General features: G+C 47.4%; 1 protein-coding gene across 1 annotated transcript; it reads left to right on the forward strand.

Moving 5' to 3' along the window:
• The first annotated feature begins 11,235 nt into the window (after nucleotides 1-11,235).
• Nucleotides 11,236-12,306, forward strand: LOC117068006 (acid-sensing ion channel 2-like). The gene has a single exon (XM_033185274.1). It carries the CDS (start codon nucleotides 11,617-11,619, stop codon nucleotides 12,304-12,306), a length of 690 nt encoding a protein of 229 aa, XP_033041165.1. The 5' UTR covers nucleotides 11,236-11,616.
• The last annotated feature ends 1,734 nt before the right edge of the window (nucleotides 12,307-14,040 follow it).

Below are 14,040 nucleotides of genomic sequence, written 5' to 3' on the forward strand. Positions count from 1 at the left end.
GTTTACACAAGTGCAATAGCATGCTTCAAGTAACATAGCTGGTGTGGGTGGGCCCAGGATTTAAACCCACAGTCATCTGGACAGCAGCAACCAAACCCTTACCCGCAACACTCAGTGGCCTCGCAAGGCACCTGGGTGGTGGCATGACTCAATAAACTTGACTCTTTCTGGAAGTTCATTCCTGCACCAGCAGTGGCACTCTTGAGGCCGTAGTCTCTTTGCCTAAAATAGGCAGAATAAACTCACAGGACTGAATGAGATGTTGACTTTCAATACATGCTGATTTCCTTCTCTCCGTGGAAATCCATCTGTATAGAAAGCTGAGTGGGACATTTTAATGTCAGCGAGCTTATGGGTCACACAGCCCACAAACGTATTCCTGGTTATCCTATATACGGGTGAGAATCGGGTTTACCCACCAAAGCATTTGAGCACTGACATTGTTTTAATCAATGACTTCAAGCTCTATCGGATCATAACTCTTCTCAATAGGACTACATGTATTGTGACTTTAAGTGGAGCCCATGAATGTTTTGGTTTCAGGTGGCAGCCTCTGAATGTTTTCCCAGCAAAGTTAATTAAATGTACCCGACGCTCTCCATGCGCCTTCCCTGTCTCTCACACAGTCAGGCTTGCAATTTCATGTGCTCTCCCTTGATCTATTTTTATACCATCATGTAATAATTTATCTGCTAAACATATCCATCATGCTGGATTTGCATTTTTTTTTTTATTAAGTTGCCAGCCATCCTCCCATAGTTTAATCGGTGTTTACTCAACTCTCTGAGTACTGGAGAGTGTAGAAGTACAAGACGTGGGCCCAAAGCCAGCCTCTGGTAGCTGCTCTGCTGTGTGACTTGGGGCAATCCCTTCCTGTCAATCCAGGTCTCAGTGTGCTCCTTTATAAAACGGGAGCAGGAGCTACACTGAAGAGTCGCTGTGTGGTTTATGGAAGGTAAGATAGTAAATGCAGTATAAACAGTGGGGCTTGCCATTAGAAATGGTTCATCTTTGCATGGGTTTATTGAGTATTACAGAGTCCTCATCACCATGCATGCAGAGATAGGCAAAGCAGGAAGGACAGTAAGCTTAAGGGCTGTGGAAACAGATTGGCCCTGCTCCCAGCTCCTCCTAGCTCTGTGACCGGGGACATATGGTTTAACCTTGTTGTGCCTCAGTTTACTGCAAAGTAGAAATGATCACTGTACCTATGTCACTGGTCTACATTAGGATTCACTTAGTGGTTCCCAGCTGAAGGTGATTTTGTCCCCAGGGGACATTTGACAGTGTCTGCAAACATTTTTGGTTGTTGCAATTGGAGAAGGGGGTGCGCTGCTGGTGTCTAGTGGATAGAGACCAAGGGTTCTGCTAAACATCCTACAATGCACAGGACAGCTCCCCACAACAAAGAATTATCCAGCCCAAAGTGTCAACAGTGTTAAAGTTGAGAAACTCTCATTAACTAATATAATGCCTATACATTCTTGGCATAGTTATTGACATATAGCAAGTGTCTATCTTGAAGAATAAAGTTGACTGTGTCTGGAGAGAGTAATAGAATGCCTTAATGCCAGCTACAGCACTAGGATTGGAAACTGAATGCTAATTCCTCTCAGTCTCCTGCACACCCAGCTTCATCACAGCCTATTCCCTTGTGCTGACTTCATGCATGCCAGTTTGGCTCATCCATCTGCCAGCTCCTTGGATGAAAGACATTAGCTTGATTCCTCTTTGAATCCCTTCTGATGTTTAGTGCTGTGACTACACACAGAACACACTCCATTATGGTCAGTGAAATCAATAGCTGCTTTAGAGATGGTTGGCAGTTTTGTTTGAGGAGTGGTAGAGATATATGGATGTAGGAGTCAATTGCTCAGAAAAGCAGGTGGGGCTCTTATAGGAGGCACTGATGAGAGACTGGGATAGAGAAGTGCATCCTCCAAGATCACTTGGCCCAGGCTGGAGACTGTTCAGGCTCCAAACCATCACAGAAGATGAAGGAGCAAGAGTCCCTTAGTCTCTCCCCTGGAAAGACTGCTGGTACTTCTATGGGACAGAGCCTGGGTGAATGTTCACAGAACTACCAAGGACTGGACTAGGTCTACAAGGCACTACAGAAGTCATCTGGCTCCTGTGTTTGTCTTAGGAGAAACCAGTGGTCCAGCTAAAAACTGGTAGAAGCTGGACCAGAGCCTATGGGAACATGTCTTAATGAACATTACATCCTCACAAGCTAGCAGAGAGTTTGATATACCAGAAATGCTTAGTAAGGTGTAAATCCTCTCCCATCTCAGGGTAATCAACTGTAAGGGTCCCTTCCTTGTCCCACGAGACCTAGATGGACCCTGGTCTATGAATATTTAAATCCCACTACTTGTCTGGTAGTTTCACAATCAAACCCTAATTCAAGATCTCAAGTCCACAGGGCATAAAACCTTCATGTCACCTGGGTCTCCTTTAGACAAAAGTAGTGATTATAACAGTGGTATTAATAGTGACACAGTTACTGGACTTTATTAGATACTTATTGGTACTTTACACACTTTAGCTCATCACATCCTCCCATCAGTCTTATGGGGTGGGCATTGTTACTGTTCCCATGTTACTGATGAGCAAACTGAAGTTTAGGCAAGTTCAATAGCATACTTCAAACAACACTGCTAGTGTGGGTGGGCCCAGGCTTTACATCCACAACCACCTGGACGGCAGCACCCAAACCCTTACCCATAACACTTCACGGCCTTACAAGGTACCTGGGCAGCAGCACGACTCAATGACCCCGGAGCTCATTCCCACACCAGCAGTGACACTGTGGGCAATTTACTTACCCTCTTGAAACCTTAGTCTCCTTGTCTGAAAAACAGGCAGAATAAACTCACAGGACTGAATGAGATGTTGACTCCCAATACATGTTGATTTTCTTTCTTCCATGGAAATCCAATCTGTACAGAGAACTGTGTAGGACATTTCAATGTCACGTCTCCTGATGTCCCCTAATCCAGAGCTCCCCCAGCAGTATGCACAGACACCTTGCCTTGCCCACCCCCAGGAGTCTCTGGGGACAATGAGGTTGTGTCCCTTACTTCTTGGTATCCTCCCCCATTGCGTTAGCAAAGTGCCCAGACCAAAATTAGGCAATAAATCCTTGCTAAATTGCATGCATAATCAGACACAGAAAAAAGGAACACATATACATATGTATATATAGTATTTATACTTGTGTATTACAGAGATAGAGGGAAAAGACACCTCATTCTCACGCCTTCAACCATAAGCTCTAGTTCTCCTCTTTTTTTGCTTTTTAGATGAGACACACAGGGACACTCCGGGACTGAAATGAAGGACCTCCCGGCTAGAGCTGCATAGCCAAGCCCTTCCTTGATGCTTTCTCTGCTCTCTCCAGCTCTCTTGCTTTCTCTTCCCTGGGGCCATGTCTTCTGATCATGAAGTGGCATGACCATGCTGCTTCATATGTTGTGGCTCAGTGAGTTGTCTATGGAGAAACTTGACTAATGAATAATGACAGAGTAGAAAGAACGTGAAATGTTGAGTCAGGAAACCAGGATTTGAGTCCTAGTTCCATTTATTATCTCATCAGGGTCCCTCCACTCTCTGAACCTCAGTTTCCTCTGTCATAACATGGAAACAGTGACCCCTCTTCTGTTTATGGAAATCGAATAGGATCATGACTACTAAAGAGTTCCACATCAAGTGGGACACAGATAAAAGACGTTATGAGTGCCTCATCCATGAGGTGAAAAGTCCCATGAGAGTAGAGACTATGCCTTTTACCTTTTGTATGTTCCTTTGCAGTGCCTACCACTATAGAGGTGGTACATAGACACCACATCCCCATGTAGTGCCTACATGTTAAAATATGTGTAATGAATTCATAATAGTACGCATAATGATGCATGGAGAAAGATGAACGTGATTACAAACATAGTTGCATTTCTCCTTTTCCCCCTCAGTTTTAGTTTTCTCTTTCTTATTCTCATTTCATTACTTTTATTTCATTTTATTTTATGAAAGAGATAGGAAATAAATAAAGTGAATTAAAATGAATACACAACTACTCATGTGGGGAATATGGAAGTCATCAAATGTGAATGGGCACACAAATGAAGTGCGCTGTGATCTGTACACACAAGTATTTTTTTAAAAAGCGGAGAGATGGGTAGAGATAGGAGGAGGTGGGGGGCATGGCTAAAAGAAGGTAGGTGGGGTTGTTGAGTAAAGGAGGCTGTGTAATAATCACGATGATCAAGGTATGCTAAAATACCACCACTGCCAACCGCTGGTCACCAAAGATCAGAAGCAGCTGTAACCACACGCGTAGAACACAAGGGGGAGAGGAAGTTCCACCCAGGAACCAGGCAAGGACGAACTTCTCTAGCATTGTTCCTCTCCACCTGTATCAGGTGGTGCTGATACAGTTTTGTTGAAAGTCTGTCTGTTGATGGTGGGCTTCAGGGACTCTCTGTGCATTTCTCTTTATTTGTGAAGCAGTTAACTCCAGAGATTGAGTGACAGAGGGAAAGCAAACAGAGATGGCTTCTTTCTTCTATTTTTCCTTCCCAGGGAAAAGAGGGGCAGAAGTAGGATAAAAGACGAGAACACATACAGATAAAAATAGAAAATAAAAATTATTTAGAGAAAAACACTTCCAGTAGAGGATGAATAGGAAAGGAGTGGTGTGGGGTGCAGTTTCACACCTTTGAGGAAGGGAAACAACATGAAATAAAATCAGAAATCCAAGTCTCCTGCTCCTGGGTACTTTCCTTTACCCATCGGAGAGATTCGAGCCAGGCCTGCTTTTTTTATTTAGGAGAGGACTTTTGTTTCTTTAAACAGAGGTACCTGGTTAAAGGTTCTTTAGGATCAGATGGCTGCGATCAGGCATGGTCCAGAAGCCCCACTTTAGACCAGTGGGGAGGTGTCAGCCTTTACATGACTAAGGGACTATATAGGTAGGTGTGCCTCTTTAAAGCAAACAAAATAAGGGAAAATTAGAAGCTACTGATTTTATACTGAAGGGCAAGGACTCAAATTTCAGACTAATTTTTGGCTATTAAAAAATTATTTGAGGATAAGGAACAGGTTGGAATTCCTCTTGTGAATTTTATTCCATATTGCACACCAGCATTTACTAAATACCTATTGTAAGTTATTTCTGTATGACATCATTATCCTGTTAGATTGAAAAGTGGAGAGAAGCTGGTATGGGAAGTGTCAAGGTAAGCAGTTCATTCCAAGTTAGAAGTGAAGATAGAATATTTCTTTAGGCCAGGTGCAGTGCCCGTGCCTGTGGCCGCTGCTTTGGGAGGCTGAGGCAGGAGGATCCCTTGAGGTCAGGAGTTCGAGACAAACCTGAGCAACATGGGAAGATTCCTCATTTCTACCAAAAAAAATTTAAAAAATTAGCTGGATGTAATGGCACCTTGTAGTCTTAGCTACTCAGGAGGCTGAGGCAGGAGGAGAGCTTGAGTCCAGGAATTCAAGGCCACAGTGAACTATGATCATGTCACTGCACTCCAGCCTGAGTGACAGAGTGAGACCCTGTCTCAACAAACAAACAAAAACGATTTTTTGAATAGGGTAGCTAAACAGTATTCAGTTCATACCTAACGTCAACTTTCACCTACACCTATGGTTTTATAGACAATGAAGCTAAGGAGTACTTGGTCAATAGCTCCTGAAGTCAGGATTTTTTAAATCAGGCAACCTCAGCCAAGATTCTCTGGGTGCACAGACTCCTCTTGCCCCCTGCACTGACTCTGGCTCCAGTGAGGTCTTCCCTGGGTGCTGGGGTTAACAATTGACGGGGTTGAGAGGTAGGAGGTGCCTCTCACCTGCCTCAGGAACCAGGCTCAGGGCAGGCCCCTGGTTCCCCAGGATTAGAAGAAGGTCCCCCATTCTTTCATCTCAGAGAGGGAACCTCAGCATCAGAGCTGAATGAATTCACTCATGATTTCATTTGTTCATTAATTCTTATATTTCTGAGCATCTTTCATATGCTTCAATCCTGGGGATATAGCTTCTAACAAGCCAGGCAGGGTCTCTGCCCCCAGGTGGAGACTTACTTTCTGGTAGGACCAACAGATAGTTCACAAGGAGATGAGATGAACTGCAGAAAATGATTAGTACTGGGTAGAAAAGGAAACTTGTAATGGAATAGTGAGCATGGTGGAGGGTGGAGATAGGGAGACCAGCCAAGACCTCTCTGGGGCCATGACACAGAAGAAGCCAGCTGCAAGGAACTCTCCAGGCAGAGGAAAATCCAAGTATGAAACTCCACAAACAGACCCGGCATGCCTGATGCATAGGAGAAACTCCTCATCAGGTCTGGTCCTGGGTGGGTTACTAGAGCTGCTCTCAATAACCCCATCAAGGAAGAGAGCCTTTGCAGGCCCCACCCCAGAGATGCTAAGTCAGCAGGGGTGGGGAAGCAGGAATCTGCAGTTTAACAAGTGTTGAGTGATTAGAATTCACCTAGTCCTGCCATCAAACTGCTGGAGCAGATGGTGACATGGGGTTAATGACCAGAATCCCAGATTCAAGCTCATTTTTATCCCATTAACTGGGAGTTTATGATTTGGTCAAGGCTTGTCAAATTGCAGCAGGAGGAGGAGGCCTCAAGAATGATTTAGCACAAATGAAAAAACAGCACAGAGATGTTACAAGGTTTCCTAAAGCCACAAAGCAACACGAGTTCACTCTGGGGTTCAGGTCAATCGGCAGCTGGGAGCCCCAGAGGTCCACTCAGTGTGGACTGGTACTATAGGTTTTGCCTGGAAAGAAAAAAGAAAACCAGCTATAGACAAAATCTGGGTGAACTACCCATTAAATGTCTGGCTTTGCTTCACACCCTTCCCTGGTATACCTGTCATGACAAATTACTTGCTAAGTGTTCACCAGGTAACTAAATGGGAATAGGTGTTGTATGAGGTGTTTATTTATAAACCAACCAACAGCAAAGAGATGCTTTGGTTTTACAATAGTTCATCTTTAACCCTTCTTTATGGGGATGACAAACCAGAGGGAAAAGTTGTATTTCGAGGTCACGGAGTTTCAAATTATAATGTCATCTGTTTACTAGAACAGAATGTTTCCCCCCCCCCGCCAATTAGGGGGTGGTGGCAGTGGCATGTACCTAGCACATGTTACATAGCAAATTAGCATTCGAGCTGAGCTGATTGTAGATCTCAGTTTCCTTAACTCTCCTGCCTGTTATTCTTTGCACAGGCAGGAGGCTGTACCTTGAGCTTTTGACCCTCCCCAGAAACCAGGCTCAGGACTGGCCTTAGGTTCCCCAGGGTTAGAAGAGGGTCCCTCTCCTTGCATCTCAGAGTAGAAATCTCAGGGTCATAGAAAGTAAATTAATTCCTGACTTCATTTATTTATTCATAAATGAATAAATTTGCCACAGCAGAAATATGGGCATGTGGTCGAGTAGGGGGTTAAATTGCCTGATTTGCAAATGAGTTTGTCTGAAAAGTTCCTTAATGTTTTGTCATACACTTCACCAAAAAGACCATAATTATACACAATTAGGTCAATGCTTAAAAATCTGGGCCAAATTGACCCACTCTAAAACCAATCTCTGTTACCACTAGTGCCAAGCAAATAGGTATTGTAGACCTGATTGAAGAGGGGAATATTTAACCAACTGAATAACCCAAGAGCATTTTTAAGAATCATAGAATATCTGATGCCTTTATGTAAACCATACTGCTAATTGCAAATGAGTATTGTCAATTAAAGAGGGTTTTTAAGAAGAGATATGTAGAAACATTTTATTAGCCATCAAATTGAATTGCTACATATGCTAGAAAATATTATAGCAGTATTTCTTAAAGAATATTCTATAATTCAGTTCCTGTTCGAGACCGTTGCCATGATGGTTTGTGCCATTGAGGTCTTGTTGAAGCATTTCTATTGAGTTTGTGGACCACACCCTTCAGACTCAGACATACCTGGATTTGACATTTAAGCCCTCTGCCTCAGCTGAGCCCTCTCCCTCAGCTGAGGGACCTTGGGCAAGTTATCTGTTTTCTCTGTATTCAGCTTTCTCATCTGTAAAATGGGCTTGGCAGTACCCTCCTCTCAGAGTTACTGATAACGTCCGCCAAATGTTAAGCACAGAGCCAAGTGCCTGGCTGTGAAATCCACCATTAGGGCTATTCTATTCTAGTTCCTGCCTCCCACCCTAAATTGCCTTACCCTCTTGGAAAGCTTTAGTCAAGAGCTGCTTCAGAAGACTTTGAGAAGACCTTAAGGCCATGCACAGGAAGCAGAACAGCATGAGGAGTGTGTTTGACCCTGGTCTCCGGGAAGGGATGGTGACACTAACAGGTAAACACTGCTCTGGGCAAATGATGTCTACTAGAAATATCAACCATTCTCCAATCACCTGTAAGAGAGCACCAACATCAAAAAAGAATGTTCTCTTCATAGTCATCAGGAGAAAGTGTCAATTGTTAAGTGTCTAAATTGTACCAGACACTTTATAATCCAGACCTCATTTCATTTGCACAAAAGTTCTATGAGGCAGGCATTCTAAGCTCCATTATTTTGGAGGTGGGGAAACAAGTTCAGAGAAGTTTAGTCACTTCCCCCAAGGTCAAAGGCACCATGTTATGTTTGTAATCCTCAAAACAAACAAATGTGGAAGGGTAGAGGTAAGCAATCAGAGTCTAAATGGGAAAGGAGCAATTAGAAAAACCCCAAGACCCATCTCTGCACACACGAGAAAACATGTCTGGGACATGAACTGAGAGAAAATATGATCCTGTGAAAAGAAGAGGCTTCGTGGAGAAAACAGATCTAGGCTGGTGGGGAGGAGGGTGGAACACAGCCTGGGAGAGGGCTGGAGGTGGAAGGAACATGAAGGAATATGGAGCAACAGGATTTCCAGCTGGGTAGCGCTAATACCAGGAGCCCATGAGCCATGTTGCTTCTCTCGCTGTCCACGCCGTGGAGCAGGGACTTGTGTGCATTCCTATCTCTCTGCCTCCTCCCCCGCTGATCCTTGAGTTATCAAAGGAATGACATGTATTTAATTTTGTTTCCCCAAAACCATACAGTGCCTGGTACAGAGTTAGAGGCCAACATACCTATTAAACAGGTGGATGAGCTGAAGATTAGCAGATTAATCCAGGAAGTCTTCCTGTAGGAGAGGGCCTGGAGCTGGAAAAAAAAAAAAAAAGGACAACAGAGGTGCAGTGTGGTAGAAAAAAAGGCATAGAGCTATTTTATACAAGTGAGGAACTGACGTACGTGTGTGTGTGTGTGTGTGTGTGTGTGTACTCAGGGATAAGGCATAGAAAGGATTGCTCCCTTCCTAAATTTGGGAAGAAGTGTTCCGGATCTGCTTTAAAAACTTGCATTTTGGAGACAAATATGCCTGAGTTCAAGTCCCACCTCTGACACCACTAACTGTAACCTGGACACAGCACTTAAATTTTGTGGGCCCCAGCTTCCTCACCTGTACAATAGGGATAATAACAAGAACATGTACCTGTCAAGATAGTTAAGAGGGATAAGTAAGATGATATGACACCCTCACACAGGTCCTGACACATGGTAGACCTTTCTTAATTTTGATCCTCCTGCTTTAAAAACCTGTGTCCTATCCTAGAAGTCCAAGACCTCTTGGTTAACAAATATGTGAAGTTTATCAGCCTTGACCATTTGTGCTTGCTTGTGATGCTTCTGTTCTCTGAGCTCCCAGGATCAATAAACCACTGATTAATGCCTCAGAGTGCACCTGGACGTTATTGTCAGTGGACCTAGTTTAGCAGGGGTCCAGATGGGATGAAAACATATTTCAGAGTAGAGTTAAACCTAGAGGGACCTGCCGTCAGCTGCCTTCTTCTCCGCCATCGTCCAAGGAGTATGATTTAAGCCTGGAAAACCCTGAAGATGAGAACTTGGCTCATCAAGGTGACTCCATGTAGCTCTGCCCCAGCTTGGCAGTGTGGCTTGGGATGGCAACTTAGACTTTCTATTCTCTTCCTCCTGATGGGGATTCAGCACGGTTGATTCAGTAGGTTCCAGCCATTTGAGCTCTGGCATGGGACAAAAGGGCAAGCCACACACATCTGCTAGCAGGAGCTGACTGCCGGTGGAGTTTCAGGAAAAAAGAGGTAGGCGGCGGAGACTAATTCTTTGCTTCCACCTATAGTTCCAGCTGTGCTTCCATCTGACAAATCAGGATCAGAATACGCACACACACACACACACACACACACACACACACACACACACACACTGCCCTAATGGAATGGTATGCAGCCAGTCCTACCTGGAGTCCCAGTTGTCTTTCTCTTTCAAATACAGACTCTCCCGACAGCTATGTGGGGGCGGGGGAGGGGACTACTTGTTGCTCTTTCTCTGGGGCTTCAGGGGCAACCTGGCTTTTCTGTCTCAGGAGGGGCTCCTGGCTGCTCCCCTAGAATGCCCCCTCGCTGTCTGCATCAGAGGCACTGTGGGTTTGGATCGCCCCCTTCCTCCTGCATTTTTAGCATTCTCCGCTCTGGAGATCCCAGGCTGGGTCTAACCTGGGATCCCCGACATTGATGCAAAGGAATGCCGCCTCCAACCTCACACCTGGCTCCTGGGAGTTTAGCATTGTCTTCCTGCCACCCAGGGGGCGGGGTGTCATGTCAACCCTCGAAGAAGCCCCCACTAGCTCCCTTCAAAAAGGGCGAAAAAGAAAACTTGGAGAAAGTCCCCAGCCCCCACCAGACCTTCTCCCCCGCCCTGCCCCTCCCCCCAAGGCAGCCTAGCAGGGACAGGAAGCTGGGGCGGGAGAAGCAGGCAGGCTCTGTGACCTGGGGGTTGTCCCTTTTCTCCCGGGAGGCGGGGGGAGAATGGGTCCCGGTCTGCGCCCCTCTCTTCCGTCCCCAGTCTCGGGATACCGGTCCTCGTCTCTCCGTGCCGCGCGCTGCCTCCTCTCCCCGGTGCTAGCAGCGGCCGCTGGCATTTGGAATTCTGCCTACAAAAGGGGGCCTGGAGGAGGAGGAGGAGGAGAGGAGGGATGGAGGCCGGCGGCGAGAAACGGCATCCGGAGTCCAAAACATCATGGGAAAAAGAACCGAGCGGCGGAGCTCTGAAGGCTGTGCCGCTGCGCCCGACCGCAGTGCATCAGCGTGGCCGCCCTGACATCCCCCAGGATGGTTAACACGGGGCATTATGCGCTGGTTAACAGGCTCCGAGCTGCTCAGCGACTTGTTTTAAGCATTTTCTCCCTCGCTCTCGCTTTTAATCTTGTCTCTAGTGGCGTGTGTAGGGGGGAGGACTTTATTTCCATTGGCTAAGCTCTCCCTTCCCACCCACATCTCTTCCACATCACCTTGGTGTCTCCCTAAATAAAACCAGCCCTCCTTATCGCCTGGAAAAAATCAGGAGCTAGAGTTTGAATGGGTTTTATATAAACACTCACCCCTGTCAGCGTGCGGCTGGGCTCTCAGGATAAACTCACAGCGTCTGGCCCGATGCTTGCCTTGCGTTCTCTCCCCTGAACGTCAAGGTTTAAGCAGAGCCCGAGGACTGGGAACTCTTCTCTGAAATTCGATCAACCTGAAGCCAGTTGCGGAACTGCACAGGGTCCCGATGGACCTCAAGGAGAGCCCCAGCGAGGGCAGCCTGCAACCTTCTAGCATCCAGATCTTCGCCAACACCTCCACCCTCCATGGCATCCGCCACATCTTCGTGTATGGGCCGCTGACCATCCGGCGTGTGCTTTGGGCAGTGGCCTTCGTGGGCTCTCTGGGCCTGCTGCTGGTGGAGAGCTCTGAGAGGGTGTCCTACTACTTCTCCTACCAGCACGTCACCAAGGTAGATGAAGTGGTGGCTCAAAGCCTGGTCTTCCCAGCTGTGACCCTCTGCAACCTCAATGGCTTCCGGTTCTCCAGGCTCACCACCAATGACCTGTACCATGCAGGCGAGCTGCTGGCCCTGCTGGATGTCAACTTGCAGATCCCGGACCCCCATCTGGCTGACCCCTCTGTGCTGGAAGCCCTGCGGCAGAAGGCCAACTTCAAGCACTACAAACCCAAGCAGTTCAGCATGCTGGAGTTCCTGCACCGTGTGGGCCATGACCTGAAGGATATGATGCTCTACTGCAAGTTCAAAGGGCAGGAGTGCGGCCACCAAGACTTCACCACAGTGAGTACTTGGTTTTCAGCTCACTCTGGTCCTCTGGAGAAGTGGTGCGCCGGTGGTCTCCTGCTTGGTTTGGGGTCTCCTTGTGCTTTGGGACAGGAGAGAGAGCAGTGCCTCACCCGAAGGCCACGAGGGTAGTTGGTCAGAGTTGTGAGAGCCAGTTGCAGGGAAGACTACTGGCCAGGATAGAGCACTGCTGTCAGTTCAAATATGGAGGGTGAGTGGAGGGCTTGCGGTGGGGGATCACTTCCCCAGACGTGCTGAGTTGGCTTCCTCCCAGTCAGAGGGTGGAGGCCTGGGCTGTCCGTTGCCCGGTGTCCGAGCTGTGTGATTGGAACAGCTTGTCATTGACGAGGTGGCATTGTATGTGTGTGTGTGTGTGTGTGTGTGTGTGTGTGTGTGTGTCTACTCGGAAGTGGCATCAGGCACTGCATCCTGTGGGCTGGGCTGGAGCTAAAGCCGTCAGAGAAGGGGGTGTGGGGCCCAGGCAGTCTGCCTGGCTCCAGTGGCTTTGGGAGCTTGCTGGAGCAGGTGATGCTGCAGAGGTGTGGAAGTCTCCTTGTTTCCTTTCCTTGTGTGAAATCTGAGCTCCATGTGGGGAGAGGAGAGGCTGGGGACCCCAGGGCTCCATCTGATCTGTTGGCAGGTTGAAGCAAAGAGATGTTCAGAGTGCTTGGGCAGAGAGGAGGGTCTGGGTGGAGGCACGTGTGCAAGGCGGTCAGGGAGATACCTGTGAGGGTGAACCAGTCCCGGCTGCCTTGTCTGGGAGCTTTGGCTTGAAACTCAAAGGCTCGGTTTTCTCTATGTATAATCCCTTAACGACGTGGATGCAGGAGGAGGGGTGCAGGGAGGGGGCGAACAGCTGTGGGAATGGAAAGCCTGGAGGAGGAGTGTGGAGCTGAGTAAAGAGGAAAAGCGGAGGGGGATGTGGCTTACGTTCAGGATGGGGCTTACTGGAGGGGCAGAGAGGAAAGGATGAGAGGAGAGCTATTGCTACCAGGGTTCTCTCCTCAGTTAGTGGGCTGCTAGGCATAACTTGGCATAACAGGTCAGACAGCAGCTGCTGACTACTCTTTGCTGTCAGGCAAGTCTGGGCATCAAGGGCCCTGGGACCCTCCTGAAGTCCAGCGTGGCTGCTTCCCCCATAGCTGCCTCAGTGAGGATCGAGAGCTTTTGAGTCTCAGAACATTGAACCAAAATGCAACTGCAAGTTGGGAATAGCAGGTGTAGCAGCTGGAAAGGGCTGACCTGTGGCACCAGCACTTGTCTAGGGTCCTCTACCTAATGAAGACATTTCTTACCTTTCCTGTGCTGCATCCATTCCCCACCCCCTCTTGAATTCACCAGCCTCTTGCTCTGAGGTTCTTTTAATGCCATAACCAGTCTCTGCCTGCAGCCTCTGTGACTGCTGTTGGCTATCTCTGATTCTAAAAAAGCCCAGAGCGCTGGGGGCATTGCCTCTCACAGTCTGTGTGCTAGAACTCTGTTTCTTGGAGGAGCTGTTTTGTATTATCCCTTTTAAGCCTTGTGAGGAAGAGCACAGCAAAATCGGCAGTGGTGTATGCTAAAGAGGAAGCCAGTCTGAGCTGGGGGAAGGGACCAGAAATATTGGAAGCCCTTCTAAATGGAGCCAACAGGATCCTAAAACATGTCATGCACAAATGATGTCTTAGGTGGCTTGAGGAGAGATAGAGAAAATGCCTTATTCTTGGAGGCTGAAGCCATCACTATATTCCACCCCGTTCTTTCTAGCGCCTGGCAACGCTCAGCTTCACCACTGCACCGTGCAGCTTGGAAATGCACTCAGCTGTTCCTCTGTCTGCCTGAACACACATGGAACACACAGACAACACAGAGGGTGACACAGAGAGA

Source organism: Trachypithecus francoisi, unplaced genomic scaffold (assembly GCF_009764315.1).
Source record: "Trachypithecus francoisi isolate TF-2019V2 unplaced genomic scaffold, Tfra_2.0 Lachesis_group20, whole genome shotgun sequence".
Lineage (NCBI taxonomy): Eukaryota > Metazoa > Chordata > Mammalia > Primates > Cercopithecidae > Trachypithecus > Trachypithecus francoisi.

What these genes read in the sequence shown, in the direction of transcription:
- LOC117068006 (XM_033185274.1), top strand. Translation starts at nt 11,617, where the DNA reads ATGGACCTCAAGGAGAGCCCCAGCGAGGGCAGCCTGCAACCTTCTAGC.